General features: G+C 37.9%; 1 protein-coding gene across 1 annotated transcript; it reads left to right on the top strand.

Annotated features, from left to right (window-relative positions):
• The first annotated feature begins 1,161 nt into the window (after positions 1–1,161).
• Positions 1,162–23,328, top strand: LOC149276083 (ankyrin repeat and death domain-containing protein 1B-like). Its single transcript, XM_089503935.1, has 14 exons — positions 1,162–1,324; positions 5,561–5,664; positions 6,096–6,194; positions 8,016–8,114; positions 8,828–8,932; positions 11,111–11,209; positions 11,597–11,695; positions 13,356–13,454; positions 13,988–14,086; positions 18,511–18,609; positions 19,764–19,862; positions 20,834–20,918; positions 21,222–21,434; positions 23,177–23,328. The coding sequence occupies exons 1-14, from the start codon at positions 1,162–1,164 to the stop codon at positions 23,326–23,328; spliced, it is 1,614 nt and encodes a 537-aa protein (XP_089360061.1).
• Positions 23,329–27,089: the final 3,761 nt, after the last annotated feature.

Below are 27,089 nucleotides of genomic sequence, written 5' to 3'. Positions count from 1 at the left end.
CTTGGGCAAGCACGAACCCCCAAATTCTCTTCAGGCATTCACTTTCCAGTGACTTCATCGCTGAAGTGGTTTGTAGAGATTCCTAGCAGGTTCCCCTTGCTGCTGATCACACTCTCCTGTGTAATCAGGAGAGAAGAACCGCACAGCTCTGACTCCTGGTCACAGTGTAGTCTACCTGCCTTAGGGAACACTTGGAAATAAGTCCCTTCACACAGTTTTGCTGTGTTGTAATGTGCCCAATGCCCACAAAAATATAGAAAGAAATGAAAGAATAAAGTGTTTTACGAACAAAGCATTCATTTTACACCATGCCACATCATGTTTAATAAATGGAGAAGTGCCAAAATACAGCATGATTTAAAGTTGAAGGGTAATGCTACTTTAAAGAAAGCATAGTAGATACACTTCCAACACTGTGCACATGTTTATAGAAGCCTGGATTTTTGTGGTTTAGTTGCACTCGTAAGCCTCCTATAGTTAAGTATTTAAGCCTTAAAACATATGGGGTAATTGCTTAAGGAACAGGATCTTCAATGGTTCAGAGTGATAAATCAGTTTTTCTGACAAGCAGTTTTTGTGCGTTTTATATTATTTTGCTTCCCGTTATCTTGTGCATAGCTAGAGGCTAAAGATTCCCCCTTTACACTAAAATAGTTAAACAGCATTAGACACACATATACTCTATTTACAGAGCGAATGGTAATAAGTCACCCAATGCTCATTGATTTTACAGGTTGAACATGCACACGTAACCAAGCACCTGCGAAGCACATCCTATGACACTGAACGATTAAATGAAGTTTGAAAATGTTACACAGTATAAAAGTAAAAATGAGTCACCAAGGCGGCCTAAACCTGCAGGGGACACCCATCCCTTAAGCACACAGCTATGCATATGCACCTTCAGCTATATAGCCCTGGGTAGGAGGGAGAGTCCTGATCAGCAGCCCAGCCCTTTTCTTTGACCGAATGCGTACAAGTGTCAGGAAGAGATCACTGTGGAGAGGAGAAAACACAAATAGAGACTGACAAAAAATATAGGTGGAGGAATAGAAAAAAGATTTGACGGAAGGCGGAAAAAAGGTTATTTAAAAATAGAAGGTAAACTATATCGAGAGGAAACCTGGGAGTCAAATAGAAGCTAGGATTTTGCATGGAAAAATGGGAAAAGACAAGATTACAGAAAGCCCTGAGACCCCTAAGGAGGAAGGAGAGGTATCAATGAACAGTGCACAGAAAGTGCTGAATACAGTGACTGGGATGGTACAATCGGTGAGACACAGGAATACTCAGAACCAAAACACTGAAAGCAACCATGAGATATGTAAGTGACAAAACAGTGTGCATGGAGAGCCAGGTAATGGCTAAGAATGTGTGTGTGGAGAGTTACGGGATGCTCGTGAGGAGTGTGGTCCATGAGATGGGATGTGAGTGTGTGTGTATAAATGAGGTTTATAGAATTGAAGTATGTGAGACGTGAGATTTATAATGTGCAACGTGCGTGACGAGAATAAGGGCATGGAAATGTGCAGAATAAACATGGAATGGAAGCACACCATTTTCAAGATTTTTTTCTATATGGTTTAGCTTTGATTTTATTTTTTAAAGAGTTGCACAAAACTGAAAGTGGAAGTCCAATGCAAAAACAAACATTTTTCTTTGAGCTGTGTTGTGTAGTGTTGGAGGAAAAAAATTATTTAATTTTATTTAAATAAATGTTTTTTATTTGCAGACCTAAGAGCTGCCATTTTAGGCACAGTATGCAGGAAATGGTTGCCACTTTGTACCCCCCAGCCCCTGTACATCCCCATAACATACACAAACACACACTCGTTTTTAAACACACAATTACCTTGATTGGAGCTCGTCTTCAGAGCTGCCTGTACATGGTCAATTTCACATACGACTACTGTGAGGTCACATGACGGCAGATGTCCTGACTAAGAAGAAAGTTCCACTTTATGAAAAGAAGACAGAGAGAAAGGAAACACCAAGTCAACATAAGCATCAGAAGCAGAAAAAGGTTTATTTATTTTCCTCATACCCAAGGACCTGCCAAGTTAAAAGCTGGAATTCGATGGAATAGCAGCACAGGTCACAGAAATTGTCGGAGACTATTTTTCTTGAAAAAAATATACAAGAGCCAATTTTTATGTAAAAAATGTGTCTTGGTGTTGGAAACAGAATATGACGCCAGATAAGAACATTTTGGCCTATCTAGTCTATCCATCTTTCCTGGTGCAAAGACTCAAACCTTAATCAGTCCTTACTCTTACTCCTTACCCATGCATGTTAAAATTTCTTCACTATATTAGCTTCTATCACTTCTTCTGTGAGGCTGTTGCATTTATCTACACCCTCTAAAAAAACTAAATATGGAGCTTGCAAAATTTGACCAGTCTCAGAGGATGACCTCTTGTTCTTGCACATTTGTGTTAATAAACAGGTCACTGGATGTCACGTTTTCACCCTTCCCTGGCTGGACTTGTTCATACTTTGTGTGGCTCATTCCCGTTTTCAACCACTAGTGGCCGCCCTTGCCACTCAGGACCACTCTGGCTGATTATCATGTCCAGGTGCACCTTGCTACCTAATTATCTCAGCCTTTATAAGCCTGCCTAGCCCTGCAGTCAGGGCCTTTGCATTGTAGTGTGATGACCACTCTGCTTTGGCCTTGTACCTGAACCCGTGTACTGTACCCGAGCTACCTGCCTGTACCTGCCGTCAGCCCTGCCAGTGGGCCTCCGTACCCGTCAGCCCTGCCAGTGGGCTTCCTGCCGCCAGCCCTGCCAGTGGGCCTCCATACCCGTCAACCCGGCCAGTGGGCTTCCTGCCATCAGCCCATCCAGTGGGCCTCTGTATCCGTCAGCCCTGCCAGTGGGCATCCTGCCTAGAGACTTTCTGCCTTTACTTGCTGGTCATATCACCTATATCAATACAGTACCTTTCCACGTATTCTGTTTGTACTGTGTTTTATTGCGCCTGTCCGTACCACCCCACTTACCGTCATGCATCGTGGGGTACAAACGGAACCCTTTGTATCCCCTGCTACTGGGCTCCTGCTTACCTGGGTCTTGACACTGGAGAACTCCTCATAATGACCCTGCACATATTTATACAATGTTATAATATGTCTAAGAGGCAGTTTTTCTAGCATATGAAGATGTAACTTTTTAGTGTAAGATCCTGCAGTCCCCTTATTCATTTTGTGGCCCTTCTTTGTACCTTTCTTAGTTCCATAATGCCCAGAATTGCACCACGTATTTAAGATGAGGTTTTACCATTGACTTATAAAGAGACAAGATGATATCCTCCTGCTGTGAATCCATACCTTGTTCTATACATGCTGATATACTGTATTATTGGCCTTTGTCGCTGCTGACTGGCATTGCACACTGTTGATGTCAGTTGTCTACAATTATTCTTAAATCCTTCCTCTTAGTAGCCTTTGTCAGGTTGATACTATTTAAAGTATATGTTGCATTGTGCAACCTCTGCCCCTTAACCAGGCTGCCTGTGACATCTCTTTCACTCAAACAGCTTGCACCTCTGTCTCCTAAACAGCCTACCTATGCCAACTCTGCCCATTAAACAACCTGTCCGTGCCACCCCTGGCTCCTAAACACTCTGCCTGTGCCATATTTGTCCCCTAAACAACCTGCCTGTGCTACCTCTGTAACACTCTGCCTGTGCTATCTCTGTCCCCTACACAGCCTGCCTGTGCCACCTCTGTAACACCCTACCTGTGGCATCTCGGCCCCATAAACAGCCTACCTCTGTCATCTCGACCCCCAAACACGTATACATTAATTCACTCACTACATTAATTCATTCAAGCGAGGCTAACCCTACAGTGGATATAAAAAGTCTACACACCCCTGTTAAAATGCCAGGTTTTTGTGATGTTAAAGAATGAGACAAAGATAAATCTTGTCAGAACTTTTTCCACCTTTAATGTGACCTACAACGTGAACAATTCAATTGCAAAACAAGCTGAAATCTTTGAGGGGAAAAAACCCCCCACAATAACCTGGTTGTGCACAGCCCCCTTTAATTGGGCTGTGGCTGTGTTCAGAATTAACCAATCACATTCAGACTCATGTTAAATAGAAGTCATTACACACCTGCCATCATTTAAAGTGACTGATTATTAACAAATAAAGTTTAGCTGTTCTAATAGGATTTACTTGACATTTGCTTAGTTGCATCTCAGAGCAAAAGCCATGGTCCGCAGAGAGCTTCCGAAGCATCAGAGGGATCTCATTGTGGAAAGATATCAGTCGGGAGAAGGGTACAAAAGAATTTCCAAAGCATTAGATTTACTATGGAACACAGTGAAGACAGTCATCATCAAGTGGAGAAAATATGGCACAACAGAGACATTACCAAGAACTGGACATCCCTCCAAAATTGATGAAAAGACAAGAAGAACATTAAAGAAACTGCAGGAATTTTTGGCAAGTACTGGTTGTGTGCTGCATGTGACAACAATCTCCTGTATTCTTCATATGACTGGGGTATGGGGTAGGGTGGCAAAACAGAAGCCTTTTCTTACAAAGGAAAACATCCAAGCCCGGCTGAAATTTGCAAAAACAAACATCAAGTCCCCCAAAAGCATGTGGGAAAATGTGTTCTGGTCTGATGAAACCAAGGTTGAACTTTTTGTCCATGATTCCAAAAGTTACATTGCACATGACTCAAAGAACACCATACCCACAGTGAAGCATACTGGTGGCGGCATCATGCTTTGGGGCTGTTTTTCTTCAGCTGGAACCAGGGCCTTAGTCAGGGTGGAGGGAATTATGAACAGTTCCAAAAACCAGGCAATTTTGGCACAAAACCTTCAGGCATCCGTTAGGAAGCAGAAGATGAAGAGGAAGTTCACCTTTCAGCAAGACAACGAACCAAAGCACACATCCAAATCAACAAAAGCATGGCTTCACCAGAAGAAGATTAATGTTTTGGAATGGCCCAGCCAGAGCCCAGACCTCAATCCAATTGAACATCTGCGGGGTGATCTGAAGAGGGCTGTGCACAGGAGATGTCCTTGCAATCTAACAGACTTGGAGCGCTTTTGCAAAGAAGAGTGGGCATATATTGCCACGTCAAGATGTGCCATGCTAATAGACTCCTACCCAAAAAGACTGATTGCTGTAATAAAATCAAAAAGGTGATTCAACAAAGTATTAGTTTAAGGGTGTGCACACTTATGCAACCAGTTTATTTAGTTTTTTTTATCCCCCCCTCAAAGATTTCAGCTTGTTTTTGAATTGAATTGTTCATGTTATAGGTCACATTAAAGGTGGAAAAAGTTCTGACATGATTTATCTTTGTCTCATTCTTTAAAATCACAAGAACCTGGCATTTTAACAGGGGTGTGTAGACTTTTTATATCCACTGTAGGTTAGTCTTCACAAAGGGCATCAGATGGCCCTGCCAGCACTGCAGCATCCCCTATTTCCCACTTATGACTCAAGGGGATATTACTACCTTCACCTGAAATTAATGTACTCATGTTTGTAAATAATCCCCTAATACATTATTATTCTATGTATTGCAGTGCTGCAAAAAGAAATGGAATTCCATCAAGCTGCTAAGAAAAATGATGTGCCAACTATGACCAAGCTCAAGGAACAAAAAGTTAACATTAACGCCAGAAATAACGTGAGTTTCATTGTACATAAAAGTTAATTTCTTGATAACAGTCAGGTGTTAAATGAAAATTAACTATAACATTAACATTGACAATATCCAATTTGATAAAAAGGTAAACACATAAAAATACATAATAGTACAGAGAGAGAAGAGGGTAATGCTCTTGCAAGTTTACAATCTTGTACACATACGTAAATTTTTTTAACATAAATGCATCTTGTGACTACATTTTTCACAGTGGTTAACAGTAATAAAAATTAATAACCCACTAAAAACTTGTTTACTACCATTCAGGAAACTCAGGTTAAATTGTATCAGGACACATTAGATCAAGTATTTTTAGTAGTCCAATTTAGTGTGAGGTCACCAATCATAACCATGTAACTTTCCTGTATAAATCTATTTTTGTAAATATGTAATACTGAGTATTGTCTGTATAGCTGAATCGCACAGCTCTTCACTTTGCCGTGGCAGGGAATCATCTACAAGCAGTGTCATTTCTCCTGGGACATAAAGCCAGAGTAGATATGACGGATAAGGTACGTACCTCATTCAGTATTATTCCAAATGGACAAAGATGCACATTGTTTAGTGCAAATATACACATACCCAGCACCAATAACGATGTTACACTACTAACATGTTAATCATGGAGCTAATTGAATGAATACTATATCATAATAATGAGCTCATAGTGTTCATAGAGCACTTAGGGTCAAATTCTCTTTACTCTTTGCCTTCAGATTCTGATAGATTTAGCAACAGTGCAATGTAATGGGGGTCTCCTGCTGCTTTTAAGGAGTCATATCTAATCACTTAAGGGAAGGGTTCTCAACCTATTTTTACACTGGGTTCCATAAAGGGAGACACGTGTGTCTGAGGATGTAATATGTGTAAGGAGAGTGTGTGCAGAGCATGGGTAACATAGAAACAGAGAATTTGAGTCAGACGTTAATCAGTCATTAGTCATAGGCTGAGAATAGTGTTATGTCTATCCCATCCATGTTTAAATTTCTTAATTGTATTAGCTTCTACCAACATGTAATGGGTCTATTATCCATATCAAGTATGAGCATAGCAGAACCAATAAAAAAAGTTAAGGATTGCTTGGTAAACTCCCATCACTTGTCCTACGTGTTAAAATGCTATTCTACAGGTGCATTCCTAAAGAGCTTGTAAAATTACCCACAAGTCATTACCCACAAGTGACCAGTTCAGAATTTGGTTAGCAAATTTGTACCCTGTAGGTATCTTAAGAATTCATGTTATACTCAGGACTTGAGGAAAGGTATTTCTAAACTCATTAGTTTCATCATGTGATATAGTCCATTCTGGGAATGTACATTCCTTTCTTTTTAGATGCTATACAATGATGAGCTCCACAGGTGACATGGTGTGGCCTAGGGTTAGGTAGGTGTTCCTGTACATAGGTACTGTCCTTGCTATCTGCATCAAACGAACCACTTTGGGCTGTTGGTGCACAAGATCACCCAGATGCAACCAGAGGCCATTTCAGAATCTACTGGCGTTGAGCATGGAGAGGATTTGTTTATTTTTTTATGTCAGTCATTTTTTTAAATTTATTTTCATTGATGTATATCAGAAGAGGGGAGAGACATCCTTAGAGCCTTGTTAACCTTCCAACTGATTCCCCCTCAGGTTAACCCTTTGGCATCTCCTTCGATCTGGTAGTTGGATAACAGTATAATAATATGTTGAGCCAAAAGGTCATGTTAGGAGAAATTATATAATTAAATGCCAAGGCCAAGGTTAAGATGCCAGAAATCAGATAATGGAATGCCAGGTTAAGGTCAAGTTGGCCACTGAAAACAAGCAAGGTCACAACAGAAACTAGATAAACAGCAAAGCTTTGGTTCTAGACGCAGACAGGACCATCCAAGGACAGAGGCTGGCTGTTTGTGCTGGCTTTTTAAGGGCCTAAAATGATTATAAAATGATGGAGCTAATACCTCGATCCTCTACAAGTGCAAAATCTCTTAGCTATAGTTCAACAAGTCTCTTGAACTGAAAAGTCAAAAACAAAGGCCTCTTGTGGTGAAGGTCTGGGGTTCCACCCTGAGAAGGAACTGTGATACACTAGGCATTGTTTGAGTGTGCTAGATGTCCCCATAAAAAGTAACTGCTACACGTAATGTATTGTTCTTTTAAGAATATTTATTTTAATTTTTTTCAATATTTTTTATGCGGGAGTAGCACTCACAACACAACAAAATGAAACCCATGAGCAACTTGCAGATTAATGAACCAGTGAAACCAATCATATGTCACATTTTTCAGTCAAAATCTGATTTCTCTATTAACTGATTTGCTGTGACACCATCGATCTCTGTTTCTTTAAGCATGGCCTGAGTGTGCTTCATCTGGCTGCCTGGTCTGCTGATCTCACTGTCTTCCAAATGTTAATAAAGGCAGGTGCCAATCAGAAGTCTACAAATGAGGTTTGTGTCCTTTATAAATCAGTTTTCATTTACTTGCAGAATATATTTACGAATAATTTGAATTTTGATTCATATAAACACCTACTTTCCAAGATTAAAATATCCACATATTGAATTATATATACATTATTTATACAGTAGAGTAAATAAAGTTAGGAAGTGCACTATTTTCTACGGCAGTAAATAACCATAATTATATTATTGCTTCCATACTGAGCACATTGCACATTCGACTCTATAAGTGCCACTCTGTAGGTCCTGAACCCTCATGTTCCTCTTCTCTAGAAATGTAGAATATTTGCCGTGTATGAGTGTATATCATTTTCTGTGGACATAGCTTAGAGCCAACTTCCGCCAAAATGACGTTTTTTCCAGTTACGTCCTCTCCCCAGATCCTCCAATTGGAAAAGAGGACGTCACCCAAAAAAGCCGAAAGTTCACCTTGGGGCAAAATGGTGGCGCTTTCGGTGAGGATCTGGGGAGAGGATGTCACCGGAAGTTCCGCCATTTGAACCTAACAGTAACTATGTATGAGCATAGTAATTTATCATTTCACTTGTATATAACCTATATATTAGGCAAGTTTTATATACTCACCCCATATTTGCAAATAACAGCAGAACTGCTAACAGTGGTGAAAGCCTGTAGTATGGTGCCTTTAGTGGTAAAAGTATAACACATATTTAATTACTTAACCCGTTTATACTTTGTAGAATGGAATGAATATCCTCCATTTTGCTGCTGAGAACAATAAGAATGACATTGTGGATTATCTTCTTAAGGAGCTGCAGCTGAATGACCTGAATGTAGAGGATGAGGTATACAGCTAACCTAATCATAAGATGTCTAAAATACAGTGCCGAGAGGTATCATTAAAGTTGCAGGCCGCACAATTAATAACGAAACATAATAAATACTAAAATTGAAAAAAAACCTGATACAAATCGAAAAACCCAAACATACATATAAAAAACTTATATAGATTCTCCAGTTAATGTATTCCAGGGGAAATCTTACCTCCCTCTGTAAAGGAGACAAAAATGTGAAGAGAGGGCAGGAGGTTCTTCGTAGCATGATTTCCTGCTGATTGAAAAGCCTTCACGCTGCGCAAAAATTGTAACCCCATAATCTGCCTAAAATAATGTATTTGTGTACCTTAACCTACCTGATCAATCGCCACTAGCCCTACCTGCCTCGTGGTATATTTAACTGTTTGAGTGCTGCACCCAATATACATTCTATATTGACTGGGTAGTTAGGTTTTTAAGCATCCAGGCCATAAGGATACCTCTACCTATGCACAAACATTATGTGACTATTTAAATGTTCTTCCCTCTAAAAACTGTACTACAAATCTTTGAGATTATATTTTTAATATTTCTGTATTTTATGCTTTTATTTACAAAACCAGTAACCAGTCAAGTTGCACAATAGAACAAAAACATTGCATACCTTAGGACAACACACTGCACTGCTGTGCTAAATAAATGAGAGAACAAAGAGTGCAGGTGTACATATCAATTCTATGTGTCATTTCAATAGAACAGAACATTGAAAGTTGTTACTCCTTGGATAATTGATTAGAATGTAAACCAAGGATTGTTTGAAGTTACTTTTACTGATCAGCAGCCAGTTCCTTATGCATCAAATGGATTACTTGGAACATATGGGCAATAGAAAAATAATCCTTCCAATCACATAACAAAATAAATAGCCTTAACGGGTTTTGGATTTTTTGTCTTCCCATCACTGGCTTTAACTAGGTGTAGCTATGATTTTAGCGTCAGTTATTTACAAAAAAGTAAATAGTGAGACAACAAAGTTATGTGTTGAGAGGTTTTATTATATGGCCCTATCTTGAACTCATGGGGCTCCATATGTTTCCATATGTGATCTAAATACAAGCATCACTGAATGCCACTTAAAATAATGCAGTTCTGTTTTCTTGAAATGTACAATAGGTTTTGCAATAAATTGCTTAGTGTAGCCTACATTGAGAAAGCTTTAACACAACAAAAATGTCCCATGAAAATTACAACATCCCAAGGATAATTGTGTTCTTACATGAAAGTGTTCTTGTGTTATTGTCAAAACAGATTTTATAGTCTTGTATTATAGACAAGAGAGACTATGGCTAGTTTTGGTGTACATTTCAAAATATAGTGCATAATTAGAGAAAAACAAAAGATATTAAATCTGTTAACCATATGCAATCTCATTATAATTATATCATGCAATAAGTTGTATACTTTAAAAATACAGAAACCTCCATATAAGTCAGATATATTATATTTTATTATATTTAAAGGTTTATAATTTAAACTTCTAGCTTTAGCATTGAATTCAGACCACCTAATTTAAGTCACTTATGTTATAATTTTATCATATTTAAAGCTGGATAACATTACTTAAAAGTTCTACCTTTAGTCTTAAATGCAATCCGCCTCATCTAAGTCACATCTATTTGACAAATTCTCCTGGCACATACTTTTGACACTTGGAGCATTAGGATCTTGCCGGCCTTGGCTGAATGCTGCTGCATCTCGGCCAGTAGACCATGGAAATCTTATTCTTTACTATAGGGCAACTTTACTATAGATCCAGAGCAGAGTCTTACATATTGTAGGGCAGTCCATGGACCCCACCTTCTATGGCTTTCCGAATGTGAAAATGAGCAATTTAAGAATAATTTCTGGGTTTCTGGGAACAATATAACCCTTTCCGGTAAATGGCTCAGGTTAGAATAAATACATGACAGACTACATTTGCAAGTGTGCTAAGTAAACGATATATAATTTGCTACTCACTGTCTGTGGAAGAGGCTAAGGAAAAGTGGCGTACAACTTGGCTTTTTTGCATTTTGAACTGCACACATACATGCCAGATATGTGAATTTCTCCAATTAATCTGCTATCAGAGTTATTTGAATTTTTCTAACTAAAAAACGCATTTCAGTTTATATGCTTCTTTAAAGTATTTTCTGTTTCATGTTGCAGAAAGGTAGGAAACCTTTTCACCTGGCAGCAAACAGTGGACATGTGCAAATGATCAATAATCTTCTGTCTTTCCAGCTGTTTACTTCTGAGAAAGACAAGGTATGTTCTCAGGTGAATGCCTCCTGCCCCCATCACAGTTAAAGATTGTGAATGTATATAATGTAATATGTAGGTTTAATTAATGGTCTCCTCAATGTTGATAAGTACAGGCAGATCCATCATGCAGTTTTTGTTGTTTTTGATACATAGGTTATATAAGCCTTCAAGACCTCAGAGGTCCTCTCTTCAGTCAGATTTAGGACTAAGGAGTGGGAATAGTATTAATTTAAGATTGCTATTACATGAAGGGACTGAGGCCTTGAAAGCTTAAGTGACTATAAACTATAAACTAAGTGACTATAAACATTGGCCACTAAAAAGCCCAATCTTCTCAATACAATACAGCAGTAACCATTGTGCGTGTTAAACACTTGTTGTCTCCCACAGGAAGGTAACACAGCCCTTCATCTGGCTGCCAGCAATGGACACAATGATGTGGTAGAAGTTTTAATAAACCTTTGGGAAAATAATGATGACCCAAATGAGGTAAAAATTCAATGGATTTCCTGAATTGAAAGCCCCTCTGGCTCTGTATATACATGTAAACTTAGTCCAAACTAACATTGTAGACTCAATACTAAATAAAATTAAATATTACAATACTGAATGATTTTTTTATTTTTTTTTATTTTTTTTTACATCACCCCTGTTAAGAGTTAAAGAACAAATTATTTAATTCTAAACAACAAAAACACACGAAGTTCACTTACACAGACCTAACCCTCATTAGAGGGAAATCCAGCCCTCATTCCAAAAATATTTTTATATGAAGGTTTTTAAATATTATTTTAATTGCTCTGTGAAATATTCATGAACATTTTGCGCCACCACCTTACTTGTGACGAACCCACATTTTTAGGTATAGAGTACTGGGTCAGAGGCATGATTTTGGAATTAAACGTTTTGGTTTCTAAAGTCCTATATAATCCCCAGCTATCTGAAGGAACATCTGGTTCCCACCTCTTTCATTTGCACTCTTAAAATTAGAGTTCCCACAGTCTGCGTTGGACCAGAGTCATGCTGCACCTCTTTCTGGAATTTTACTCCTCCAAATTCCTCACTCCAAATATTTACACAGTTTGGCAGTCTAGCTGTTTACCCAAGTATCTACTTAAGAGTATTCGTTCCAGAAAAGGTGTCTGTTGAGGGGTGAATACATGTCAAGCAGTTGAGTTGGGCCTCTAACGGCTCTTCAGCTGTCAGACTGTAGCTGCCAGCGATATGTTTTGCGAGCTTTCAGCTGGCCTCTCTACTATATACCAGGTTACTTACATTATTATCTCCTCTACATTAAATCTACCTTAATCTGGTTTGTAAACTGTTTACAATATAAAATGCTGCAGTCTGTGTAATATAAATTTGCTTTTACACAATGCCGCAGAGCTAAAATAAATATCTGAGGTTAAAACATCTTATTTCATTAATAACCAAGGCTTATGTCATTTTGTAAGTTTATTTTGTGACGTATATAATCAATAACATATATATTGCTTTCCTAAACAAAAACGCTTAGGATAGCCATACCCAGCTCATAATACACTCATGGGAAGAGCAAGTTTATGAACAAAAACAAAAAACTGAAGCGCTCCCTAAAAAGCATATAAATTCATTTTTAGGGTGATGATGAAATGACCAATGTACTGTATACATACAACAAAGCAAGTTTATTAAGATAAAGGTAAAGATCACATCTTTATGTGAAATTGTCAGTAAGCTCCCAAAACTATTATTTTTCTAGATTTCCAATATATTTGACATATTTTGAAGAAGAAAACATGCCAAGATTTTTTCCCCAGGAAGCAGTGAAATTACATTTGACTTTTGATCCCTGTCATACCTTCTACCATCTAGTTTTCATGCTTTATGAGTGGGCGCTAAGTTTGGCGTGGAACGCACGCAATACCCCCAGTGTTGTGTGCTATGTGGTGGATCATGAATGCTCAATAAAACAAATATTTTTGCAGGGCTCAAGTAACTCTACAGAATGTTCCTCAACAAAAACACTCTACAAAGCATTGGAGGCTAGGGATACTTTATTGAAAAATAGTAATAAGTATAAAGGGGTTTCCTTGTATAAATGTATGTGTGCTGGATAACATTATATTCATACCACAGTTCTCTAACCCCCTGTGTCATTTTTAATCAGAGTAGTGCCACTCCATTTTACTTGGCTGTTGAAGGAGGACATGAAGTTTGTGCTGATCTTCTACTGAAGGCAGGAAGTGATATCAACATCAGAACCAAGGTTTGCATAAAGTATTGTAGAGCTAACCACCTGGTATTATGCATGCTGTAAATAGCCTTAGCTGCATTTGTCTATAGAATTAAGTGTATATCATACTCACGGCTGAAGGAATAAAGGGCACCTTATGCCATTTCATTAAAGGATGCAAAACAGGAAGAAAAAAACAAACATAAAACAAAATGCAGTAATGTGCTGATGATTCTGGGTGGCACTGAAATTTCTAGGGCAGTACTAATGTATTTTAATTGAGTGATGATCACTAATACATTTCCTGTTAATTTTATTTACATACTTAAACATATATGAATATTTTTAAAATAATATATTATTTATAATTGCTTGTAGGACAAGGCTAGTAATTATTTTCAGCTTCAAGATGCTAACAAGAGCCTCTTCGATAACCCCCAATAACATTTTGATGGAATATTAAAGGGACTTACGGTATTTGTTGTAGAGGTTTGGGATATCAAGTTATGTGTGTTTTGCTTATGTATTCATACTAAAACTCTTTCCTAAATTCCATTTTTGTTTAGGATGATTACAGTGCATTACACATAGCAGCACAGAATGGACACAAAAATCTGATTCACTTCCTCCTTGCTAGAAATGTTGACCTCACTCCTAAACTTAATGTAAGTAATAAAACAAATTCTTTTACAGTGCATGGTTTGTAATTATTTTAATGCTTAAATACAGATAATGTTCCTTTACATTAAGTGTTCTCTCCAACATTGTTCCCAAAATATTAATAATAATGATGACTTTAACACATTCCTTTTGTCATTTTTGACAAAGACAATTACAGTCTTCTACCCGGAAGGAGGAATTACTATATTAAGTCTGCAGAAAGCAGAGATCAAAACCAGTTATAGTCTCCATGCCACCACGTATGATATACATAGTTGGCCTTCTGGGCACATCCCATATGAGGATGCCACAGAAAGGTTAAAGGTATGTACGCCGTTCCAAAGCTCCCTTCGTTAAAAAGTGCTCCTGTCACTAGGTACTTCTAGCAGCTGCCTAAGGCTTTCTTACAGACCTGCCAGCCTTGTACGTGATACAGAAGGTGTTCATTTGAATTTTGAATGAAAAATGGACTGCTAGACTTCCTAAAACAGGACTTGAATGCCCTTGTAAAATAACAGTTACCCTCACTTAATCAACAAGGTAAAGCTATCTCAGTTTCACAGTGTTCCTAGGGGAAATCTAGCATACGTTAGAATATAGTGGTCATCAACCCTAAAACCATATACACTAGCGTTCAAAAGTTTGGGGTCACGTAGCTGTTTTCATGGAAAAGAAAGACATTAGAACACAACAGTGGTGGATGCTGATAAAGGGTCTACGCAGATATTCCAATAAAAATCAGCCGTTACCAGGTACAATGTTCATTTACAACATTAAGAAGGTCTACACTATATTTCTGATCCATTTATCTTATTTTAATGGACAAAATTTTCTTTTAAAAATTATGACATTTCTAAGTGACCCCAAAAAATTTGAATGGTAGTATGTATGTTTCACAATTTTACCTGCATCAGCCAGTTCTCTTTTGTATATTAAATGTTGCAGCACAGTAAGGAAGTGCAGCTTAATTCTGTGAAATGTCCCGTGGAATATGAAAATGGAAATACCCATAGTATATTCAGTGGGAATATGTGCTTGGCAGATATTACCGTATTTGCTCGATTATAAGAGGAGGTTTTTTTCAGAGCAAATTCTCTGAAAAATACCCCTCGTCTTGTAATCGAGGTCGTCTTCTAATCAGACCTCAAATGAGGTCTGACTATTAGACTAAGATCCAGATCCCCCGCATCGCTGCAGGGGACCTGGATCCTCCTGTATGGTAACCTCAGCTGCTGCTGGCGTCTATCACCGAGCGCCGGCGAAAGTGCCGGCAGCAGCCGAGGTTGCATACGTGCGTACCTTCCTACTCCCGGGATAGCCCGCCCACTGCGGGGAAGCAGAGCCGGTTGGGGAGATTGCTCCAGAAGCAGGACCGGGACCTCAGCGGCACTGTGCCGTCCCAAGGCGGATCCGGTAGACTCACCTCTTCAATTTTCTGGAGGAGGCGGGGCCTAGCGGGGTCACACAGAGTCATGCCCTAATCCTGTGGGAGCTGCAGCAAGCGCCTGCTGAGGCATCGCGGTGACGCCGGTGAGTGAAGTGCCTGAGTGGGTATATTAGTGTCTGGGTATCTAAGTGTCAGAGTGGGTAGGTACGTGTCTCAGTGGGTGGTACGTGTCTCAGTGGGTAGGTACGTGTCTGGGTGGGTATATTAGTGTCTGCGTATGTAAGTGTCCCCCTATATGCCACTCTGTCCCATGATATGCTTTTTAACCCCTTATATGGCATATAGGGGTATAAGGCATTTCTGGAGGCAGAGTGGCATATAGGGGGTTAAAAGGCATAACATGGGGCAGAGTGGCATATAGGAGGTTAAAAGGCATGCCTGGGGGCAGATGTGCATTACTGGTGGCAGATATGCATAATTGGGGGCAGATGAGCATTACCTGGGGCAGATGTGTATAACTGGGGGCAAATGAGCATAACTGGGCGCAGGTTGGTAAATAAAAGGAAATTAAAAACAAAAAAATAGTTTACATGAATTAATGAACTTTTTTCCTATAGGGTCGTCTTATAATCAGGCTTTTTCTTTTTTTCCTAAATTAATATTCAGATTTTGGGGGGTCGTCTTATAATCGAGCAAATACGGTATTTATTAATTTTGTATGTATTTTTTTCTTCTTTCTTTTCTTCGTTTCTTTGTATAATTGCAATCATTTCATCTTATTTTCCTTGTGGTCTTTACCATAGCTGTGAAAAGTAAATTTTTTCTCTGCAATGTAACTGTAAATGTAAATGTTAAAAAAAAAAAAAAAAAGTTAAAGAAATATATTTATATATAATGGTCCTAATTTAAAATTTTTAAAATGGATTTGCAACTGAAACGATCTAACACCTGAAAGGATCAGGGTGGCAAATAACAGAAGAGAAGTGTTATATTGTTATTGCTACTTATTGTTATATAAATGTATCTTTGTAAAAGATGATAAAATATGCTTCCATGAAAAACTATTGGCTAGTATATAGTAGTGATAAATCTGTAATTTTCCCAGGCAGGAAGGGGAGTCCAAGTTCATGGGAAAAAAGCTTGAGCTATCTCTTACACCAGACTCCGAGCTTAATAGGCTCTGCCAGTGATCATCTACTTATACTGATCCACAGCGAGAGTCTTTGATTTTTTTTATAGTTGGACTGTCTGCCTCCTCCAGTACTCCTCCTTGGGATTGCAGTTTAATTATAGAACTATCAGAAATATTTTAGAAATAGATGAATGGTTTAAAAAAAAAAATAACGCAACACACAGGGCTCTTCATATGCTTCAAAAAACTCACAGTACAACTACAGTATAGGGATGGACAGACAGACAGACAGACAGACAGATAGATAGAAGACAGATAGTGTAAATAACAAATTGACCTAATGAATCTGCCCTTTTTTAACTTCTTTACTTTTTACTTTCCTTAGATTAGCTCTGTGCAAATCCTGAGCAGGTTTCTGGAATTCCTGTGCTTTGTTTGCCTTTATTATATCCACTGGAAGTTTATTTACCCCTCAGGTTTCTACTCCCTACCTTTAAATTATTCTCTCGCTCTTCTAAGATTTTATTGTTGAATATTAAAACAAATGTATCTACTTATTAGCATATTCATGTTGGGGGGGGGGGGTGATTTAACCACAGTGTCCTTTACTTTATGTAGTGTATCTTTTATTGGGCCAACAAACAAAAATAAAATCAGAAATGTGACTTTACTTCGTTTTCTATGTTGGCCCAATAAAAGGCATCCACTTTGTCTAAAAACTCCCATGTTGTAATGGATGACTACAGCTATATCCGGCTTTCTTCTTAATCTTTTAGTACAGTATTTCTTACTGTATGATATGGTATCATCTATCAGACTTCCCACTTATCACTCTCAGCCAGTGCTTTCCATCCATTGATACAGGAAATAGAGAGAATAATCTCTTTGATGCAAACATATTAAAATAAAGGGCAAAAGACATCAATGTCCGTGGTAAAAATAACTCTGATATTTCACATTTTTTCCATCCTCAATACTGGATAATAGAAACTCCCGTGTCTTCTGGCTCGCCTACTTTTCCGGTAAGTCTTGTGACAGCACTACACGTGTCAGGTGCAAAAATAATCCATCATGTATTAATATTAACCCACTAACTCTTAAAGTTAGTTGGCGACAATAGAAATTTAGTAAGCTCCCTGGCAGTGTTATCCGTTACTGAGGATGGGGGGAAAATGTGTAATATATGCGGGCGTTGTTGCTTTTAGCGTTTTATTTTAATAAATAGCAATAGCTTTGTATCAAAAAGATTATTCTCTCTCTTCTTCCAGTGATGATTCCTTATTACTAGCGGAAGAAAAGCCCTGCCTGAGAGTGATAATCGAGGGTGGCTGTGACCTCTCCCTGAAAGCTGAATGATTGAACAGTGTGTCTGCTCAAAACCATGCGAGTGGACACAATCTACTTTTACAGTATTTAATATTATTGAAAGCTTTTGCACCATTTTATGTGTTATACTTTATTGTAACCCTGTTGTGAGCGTAAACAAAGATTACGTGTGGATCTTGCGCAGACACTTTTTCTATATATGTGTGTTGTATGTTGTTTGAGTGACAAATAATTGGGTGTTTTGCTGTCTCGTTTTTTGCGCCTGAAGGTATATGCACCCTTTTTACTAATAAGTTTGTATTAAGGGTTTGTGTTTTTGTAAAGTTCTTACTATTTTTATTGATCTATATTGTCTATGTTTAGTGGGCCTGTGATTGATGGGTAAAGGGTGACAGATAAATAAATAAATAAAAAGAAATTCCTACAAGAATATGGAACTCTGTGAATATTTAAATGTATTAAAGATTTCAGTGCCAGAATTTAAGCTATGTGAATGTTATACAGGATTATGTTAATCAGAAGAAAAGGAGATTGGATATTTGCTTTTAGCCTCATTTGACATTTTATATTTATTTTCTATGCAGGATAAAAACCCTCCATTACATTTGGCTATCCTAAATAATCAGATGGAAATAGTGGATGTTCTTCTGGAAGGTGGATATGATATAAATGCCATCAACACTGTAAGTAAGCACCCATTTTAACTTTAAAATATAAATTAAATTGGCAGTTTAATATCAGAAAAAAACATATACAATGCATCCTTGTGTTTAATTATACCCTTGTAATAGTGAGCTGAACAGCAATAATCATAAAAATTCCAATATGAATCATGTCCACAAGTCCATATCATTGGATTGGTTCAAATATCTTCAGATTCTGAGGATTAGCCTTATAGCCAGAAACAATAAGGCTTTATTATATATGTCTTATGGGCGTATTTGTTTTAAAATGTCCTGTGCTTTCTCTGCTGTGCCATCCGCATTATAAAATCTTAACGTATGCTAAACAAAGAGTATGTTTCTTATGCTACTGGACCTCTGTTCTATGCTTCCATCCGATCATGCCATATGCAATTGTGCGGGTTGCGCATCCAGCCTCACCTCAACATGTTTCATCAGCAAATGGCTTTTTCAAGATGTAATTAGATCAACATCAGGCAAAACGGCAAGAAAAAAACACAAAACTAAATACTACTTTCGAGAAGTATCTGTCCTTCTACAGCTGCTAGCTCCATTAAAATAATCTAATATAATTACCTATACTTTGTGCTTTTAATTTTTTTTGTTGTTATTGTCTTGAAAATATTTGGTTAAAAGCTAGAGGACTATTTTACTTTAATGATGTTCTAAGTGAATTCCATAGAAGATGATGGCAAAAAGCTCATTCTACTGACCTGACCTTACCACATTCTCCTTTCTTCCCATTCTAAGGCTTTCAAAGCTTCTGTCAAATGAAAGGAGTAATCATGAAATCCTTAGAGCAAGGTGTTTAAGATTGCTGCCCCAAATACCCTTTTGTTGTTGTTAACAATTGTAAATTGTTCAAATAGAACAGTATTCGTCTGTGAAAAATTACTTCTCGGTATCTATCAGGTTAGATGAGGTACATTTGTAGCACATACCAGTTTCTTCACTGACAGTAATGAGATTGTAGCCATTGTGTATATTTTGAAGTGATGGAGTAGTAGTAGAGATGTAATTTATCATAGTCCAACCTTAAACTGTAGGATACCTGATACAGGATTTATTATATAAATGCCCCACTTAGCTATAAACATTTTATACGTTATTCTAGTCCCTTTAAGAATATTTTTCATTGTATTTTTTTTCTCCAGAGACAACAAACTTCACTGCATCTAGCAGCTGAACTCAAGATCACAGATCTGGTGGAGAAGCTCCTTAAAGCTGGATGTGACCTTAGAATGGCAGACAAGGTAATGACATGTGGATAATGGTTTACATCATTCTTGCGTGTAATTGTCAGGTGGCAAAAAATCAGGTTACCTGTGTGATAAAGATGTATATACTGCGCCATAATTGGTCTAAAATGGAAGCAGCTAATTCTAATTTTAGTTAATTTGCCATGAAGCTGTGGGGTTGAGAAAGAAGGCATGGGGTTATTTTGATCATTTTCTCCATGCATTTTCAAGGGGAAATGTTAATTTAAAGGGGGCACTCAGTTAGCGCATATGACATCTGGAGTGTCTCTTTAAGAATAAGTATTTAAATAAAGGATAAGATGCCGTATCTTTGTGCCCACAAAGTTGTTACAAACAATAGCAATATCTTAAAACTCTATGACCGTAATCAGATTTATTAGTGGTACAGGTCTTATTTACTGTAAAACCATGCTATTTAAAGCACACAATCTATATTGTCTGGGACATCCCAGCAGCTAAATCAATGAAAAGCAAAACCAAGTTGTCCCAATAATTAGGGCATGTAAATCAATCATTGTATTAAAATGAGCATCAGAATCCATTTAACCACATGGCAGCCAGATGATAAGATTAACCCATGAATTATATATATATATATATATATATATATATATATATATATATATATATATATATATATATATATATATATAACCCATTACTCAACTTACATGAGTACTATACCAGCCGACACATGGGCAAGTCAGGAGATGATACATCATTTCTTGACGTTTGAGTCCCGCCTGGGGACTTTTATCACATGGGGACTTATTAACACATTATTACCTGAGTTGTCAGGCCAGGAATTAAGGATATGCTCATGCGAACAAATGAAAGCAATCCAAAATAACCTGATCAGGATGTCAAATAAGCAGGGCATCCACTGATATTAAGACTTTTTTCTATTCCTGACATAATGTACTTTAAGCTTTCAAACTAAATGACAATGTTCCTTTTTTTGACAGAAAGGAAAAACAGCTCTTGGTGTGGCAGCAAGAAGCAATCATACCCTCATTGTGGATATGATTATTAAAGCAGAAAGATACTATGAATGGAAAAAGGTAAATCGTGTGTCCTTCCAGTGAGCTGTAATGGGGCACAACAATTATTCAACCCAACAAAGCCAGCTGCACCCCCCCACTTTAAGTCTTTAAAGTGGGGGTGCGGCCTATAATCGGGGTTAAGGCAGGGATGAGCAATTCGTATCGCCTGACACTCAGGACATCGGACACCTGAAAAGCATGTTGTTACAAAATACTGCTAGTCCAATAAACAGGTATTACAAGATTCTGCAACATTCTTTTACTTTGCAGGAAAACTATAAATATCATGATTTTTATGTCACAATATCTTGTGTTTTGCAGGGAATTAAAGACATTAACCAAGAGGAACGTGAAGATGTTTGTCTAACATTTAAGCAAGATCATAGTTCAAAAACCAGTCAGTTGAGATCAGCTATGTGGAAGCTCGCTTACAATGAGTTTAAGCCTCACGAGTGGAAGAAGCTGGCTCAGTTTTGGAAGTTCACAGAGCCTCAGATCAAAGCTATTGAACAGCAGTGGACAGGCAAGATAATTAGTGGGGACATCATAGCGTTAACACATACCCCCCAACATTTCAAAATGCGCACTCACCAATACAAGCAATTGCACTTTACAATGTCGCGCTTACATCGCCACTTAAAACACGCTTCATTTTTGTCAGCACAGTCATCCATATTAAAAATAACCAACACATTGGATTGAATTCCTACGAGGCTCAGCCAGATATACTACTTCCATAATGCTGGCTGAGCATCATGGGAAGTGCAGTTAACAGTAGATAAAGCTGCATATGTTAGCTGTGAACTACAATCCACCATGATGCTGTCTGAGCATTATTGGAAAAGTAGTCCACAGCAGCAGAGATTTTTTTTTCTGATTTAAAAAAAAAAAAGGCTTATATTAGCCTCCCTCTCATGACCCTTACAGACTGCCTTTACACACACCTGCCCATAAACACACATATACACATACACTACCCTGACACATGAATGCCCATACCTCATACCTGCCCATTAACACGCATAGACACGTACACTGCCCAGACACACATATACACACACCTGTCCATATAGACATACACTGCCCATTTACACACACATACAGATACACTCCCCTAACACATGACTGCCTTTACACACACCTGCCCATAAACACACGTATACACATACACACACCTGCCCATTAACACGCATATACACATACACTGCCCAGACACGACTGCCCAGACACATGACTGCCCAGATACACATATACACACCTGCCCATACAGACATACACTGCCCATATACACACATATACACATACACACACCTGTCCATAAACACACGTATACACATACACACACCTACTCATTAACATGCATATACACACACACTGCCCTGACACATGATTGCCCATACACACATATACACATACACTGCCCATACACACTGCCTTTACACACACATACACATAAACACACCAGCTTACAAATACCTACACTGCTCTAACACACAGTTGGCCATACAAACACAATCTTACAAACACACAATCTTACAAACACACACATACACTGCCCTTACACCTCTTTCTCCTCATCATTTACCTTTCTCATTGTCATCCTCCATCCTGTCGTGGGAGTGCGGTGTCCCTCATTTCAGACCTCTGCTTTAGTGCTCCCTCGTCACTGTTAGAGGGGGATTGTGATATCCCCAATCAGTCCTGCGGGCTGCAGCTGCTGATCGGGCAGCTGTGCGCCCCCTGGCAGCTGCATCCGGGGAGAGCTCCTCTCTCACCTCACCCTTCCTACGACCCTAACAAAGCGAGACAGAGGTAGGGATAGGCAGGACAGAGTCCCAAAATCGGGACTGTTCCGCCCAAATTGGGACAGTTGGGGGGCACGTATAACAGCTACTTAATGTCCTCATCTGCCTATACGGCTAATAAAAGGGGATGCAATGTACACTTACTAAACCTAGTGTTGTTAGTGTGACTTTCATCATCAGACCCTTATTCAGTTTCTTTCCTACATGCAGAGTATTATGTTGTCAGTACTCTGAAAGGTCTGCGTTAACATGAAAGCATACAATTTAAGTGCAGAATACTATGCATTGAGATCATTATAAGGTACACATGTTTAATTAAGTTCTGGCCAAAAACTCTTGTCTTAAAGTGAAACCTTTCTGTTAGTATTCCAAGAGCCACCATCAAAGGTGATAATTTATTTGGAAATGAGAGGACACTGAAATTAATTTAACATTTTCTGTTTTGTTTTTCTGTCAACAGGAAAAACAAGTTACAAGGAACATGGTCATAGAATGCTACTCATCTGGTTACATGGTGTTTTACTAACAGAAAAAAATCCAATTAAGTCACTTTATGAAGATCTGGTAGAAACAGGACATCACCAACTAGCTGGTAATCTTTATAAGAACTGAACTATAAAAAGCAGAGTTTTTTTAGTTATTCTAATCATTACATAAAATCCCATGATCAGTGTACCTTGCATGGAGCTGTTGCTGTTTCAGCTGTTAACTTCATTGAATTATTTAAATATATTTATTAAAATGATCTATAGCTTGCGGTTTTGCTTGTCAAGTGCAGTTGTTCTGGAAATATTTATTTTAAAATTTTACCTGGTAGCTGCGGTCTCAGTACCAGATGGCGCAGGCATCATGGGTGCGCCACTGCACCAAGGCACCCCTTTAAGCAGCCAAACTACTCCTGGAGTCAGAGCTCAAAGGGTCACGCAGCATAATGTTACGCAACCCAATAGTGAAAGTGCAGCAGCTCATAGGAACTGCTTTGAAGAAAGGCTCAACACACTGTAGATAAGTAGCAGGGAAGGGGATTATCTGTCACCATGTCAGCTCTCTGCGCGCCGCTGGAGGAGCAGGCTCAGTTTGGGAGATCTTCCTGTAACCGCCCCAAAATAGAGGGCATGCAAGGCTTGTTCCTACTTACCTCTGATTATGTCAGTTGTCAATGCAAAAAAACTATTCTGCAAGACTGGAAATGTTTACATGGGTGTGTCACTTTTATATTCTATGTTCTAAACATAGAATATGTATATAGTGCTGAAAACATACATGATGTTCCAAAACAGGTTAAAAACTAGACTTGGACGCCAGAGGAAAATTTGCGTTAGCTTTCGGGGAAAATGTTTTCTTCTTAAAAAATTAATCCAACATTTTCCTTTTCGGAAATCCTGTGAGTCCATCAGGTTGCCATGGAAACAAGAACTAAAGGCGTAGAAAATAAAATGGAGATTCTCCTCCTCTTAGTGTAGTTAGAATGGCGGCCACGGCAACGAACAAATGAACAAAGATTTTCGTATTGTGCACAATCCTTTTAAGTTTCTTTAGTCCAAAGAGAGAGTGGATAGATGGAACCACTTCACATCAGAAGTGGTAGAGGTTAATACAATGAGGAATTTAAACATGCATGTGGTAGGCATAAAGCTATACTGGAACCAGGACCGGTTAAAATCTGGAAAAATTTGCAGACTAGACGGAGCGCAAAAATTCCGAAAAATAAAAATTGTCTGAAATTTAAATGTAACTACATTTAATTTTTTTGTACATATAAACAACTTTTTTTGTTCCCCTCCAGAAAACGTCAGAATGCAAAGTACAAATACCGCGGAGCCCAAAAAATGCATCATTTCATGACATGAAATCTTTGGAAAATAACATCCACAAGATGGCACCAGGAGCTATTCCTCCCGAGGAACATTAACATTCAAAGTACATAATATATTGAACAGCGATCCATAATACTGCAAGGCCTCCAATCTATCACTAAAGTGTGTGTGCAAGAGACGGCTTTCAGAAACAAACCCAAGAATGGTTCAGATTTTTGTAAAGGATGCAAGCTTTGTATTTATGCATATTGTGCTTTTTGTTAATGATCACTGGAGGGGGTCATTTAAACTCATTATTCCCCAATACACAGTATTATAAAAAAGGAACACTAGATTTCAGCCCTATAGAGATAACTAGCCATGGATTTGCAGCAATATAATATGCAGTATTGCTAGCTCTGTTTACCTACCAATTATCAATTATGGGCCTAACCCTATATTACCCACAGGTATAAAAATACACTGTTCTATCTAATGTGTATAATATGTTTCGACCCTGGTTATAAATATATAAATATTCATAACCTCAGATGGCTTACCATAGAATGGATTCAGCCACCATGTATTTCATTTTTATTGAAAATAAAGATCACAAGATCCACAATTTATAGCGGTGAGGACATTCTTTTTCTATACCTGGATTACTTTGTTTTCCTTTTCTCCACCTTTTAACCATCCATCCTGTTCTTGGACCTGACCAATGATTCCTGTTCGCATTGTTTCATCATTATCTTTCCATGTGATGCATGGTTTTCACCATCTGCTTGACTTCCTTTTCAGCAGATCAGATGAGAACTTTTCTCCTTTATTGACCACTATAACTAGCCTTGTGAAAACACGCAGTTTTACAAATTTGATGCAAATTATTTTGCAAATAAACTTTCATATTTGTACTTCTGTTTTTATGACTTATTTAAACTTTTGTCGCAGAGATTACAGATATATCATTTATTCTGTGGTTTGCATGTTATATGAATATACGGTCCTTCATTTTTACTTTAACCTATCAAGGACAGTGCTGTTTTTGTTTTATTTTTTGGACCCTTTGTGACCAAGAGTGTATACACTTTTGCGGTGCTCGTGTTTAGCTGTAATTTTCTCCTCTCCCATTTTGTGTACCCACGCAAGTTTTATATTGTTTTTTTTTCCCAGTTAGTAAATTAGATGATATAACCCAAAAAATTGTATAAAAAAATACTATGATAAAAAATTGAAAAAAATAAATAAATCACTTTTATTTGAAAAATATTTTACTCATGGAAAAAGCTAATGAAAAAACCTGCTACATAGATTCTATTTGTCCTGAGTTTAGAAATACCCGATTATTTTTTAACTCGGAACTTTGACACGTGGCCCTTCTGCCACTATGCCCTATTTGGGACATCAGTTCAATTTATCCTATCAAATCATATATTTTTGAAAACTAGACACCCCAGGGTATTTCAAGCCCTTTCCATGCACTAATTTTACCACCAGCCTTTGTCAAAAATTGTGGAAAAGGTAAACATTTACATGAGTAAAGGACTATTCTTTTAGGAAGTGTATGGGCATTCGACAATACTGTTTGTTAATGCTTTTTCTAATGAATATTCAGCAGAATAGGTGGAACAGCACCTTTAAGGTCTGTGAGGTACTTTGTACAAAGTACATTCCAAGCATTGAATCCAGAGGTAAGATCCAAAGTCCAATACTTAGCTGCCAGGCTTTGATTATGCAATGTAACATTAATCCACATTATATATAATATTTATTAAAAAACAAAACCATCAGCCATGTACAAATCAATAATCAACTAATCGGATTATGCAAAAAAAAAAAAACCAAAAGGTCATCCATTCAGACTTTAAAAGAGGAATTTCGATTTGAGGCAGCAAAAGTTTTTTACAGCAAGAACAATAAAGATATGAAATTCAATGCACACAGCGGTAGTGCGATCAAATTCATTAGAAGACTTTAAATTAGTCAGGATTAGTTATAGTGTGTTGATCCGGTTATCACATTGCCATTTAGTATCAAGAATAATTTTTTTCCCCTGTCTGAGGCTTACTTGGAAATAGCTTCGATGAAGGGTTTTATTCTGGATCAACAGCAATTTTGTTTTTTTCAAACCTAAATTACTTTGTAACTGCAGTTTTATGGCTTCCCCATGTACATTAACCTGAGGATTTGAGAGTGTGTTCTACAAACCAGGTTAATGAGTCTACTAACGCACCAATTCCTTTTTTAGATTTTGTATTTAGTTTATGACACTATTTGATAACTTAGGTATGTGGTACCAAGTTTATTGATTTGGAACCAGTTTGAGCAATACCACATTTTAGTGTTGCTGGATTAAATCCTTAATGTATAGATAAATTGAGTTTTGAGAAATCTTCAACGTTGCCCATGCATTATCCAAAGCTCACTTGGTTTGATAAAGTATAGTAATATCAGGGAGTTAAAATGTGAAATGCTCTTGCAAACAGGCTGTTCAGCAAATAGACCTCCATGAAGTTCACCTGTCTAAGTTTGGTTATATTGGCTACTTGTACAAACAGCAGTTTGCTGCATTTCTTA

This window comes from Sceloporus occidentalis, unplaced genomic scaffold (assembly GCF_023333645.1).
Source record: "Sceloporus occidentalis isolate IW3139 unplaced genomic scaffold, rSceOcc1.0.p SCAF_248, whole genome shotgun sequence".
In the NCBI taxonomy this organism is placed as follows: domain Eukaryota; kingdom Metazoa; phylum Chordata; class Lepidosauria; order Squamata; family Phrynosomatidae; genus Sceloporus; species Sceloporus occidentalis.
This window is presented reverse-complemented; position numbering and strand designations above follow the sequence as displayed.

What these genes read in the sequence shown, in the direction of transcription:
- LOC149276083 (XM_089503935.1), top strand. Translation starts at nt 1,162, where the DNA reads ATGGGAAAAGACAAGATTACAGAAAGCCCTGAGACCCCTAAGGAGGAA. An exon ending in TGAAAGCAACCATGAGATAT is followed by an intron (nt 1,325 to 5,560) that starts GTAAGTGACAAA and finishes TATGTATTGCAG; the next exon opens with TGCTGCAAAAAGAAATGGAA. An exon ending in ATATAAATGCCATCAACACT is followed by an intron (nt 18,610 to 19,763) that starts GTAAGTAAGCAC and finishes TTTTTTCTCCAG; the next exon opens with AGACAACAAACTTCACTGCA.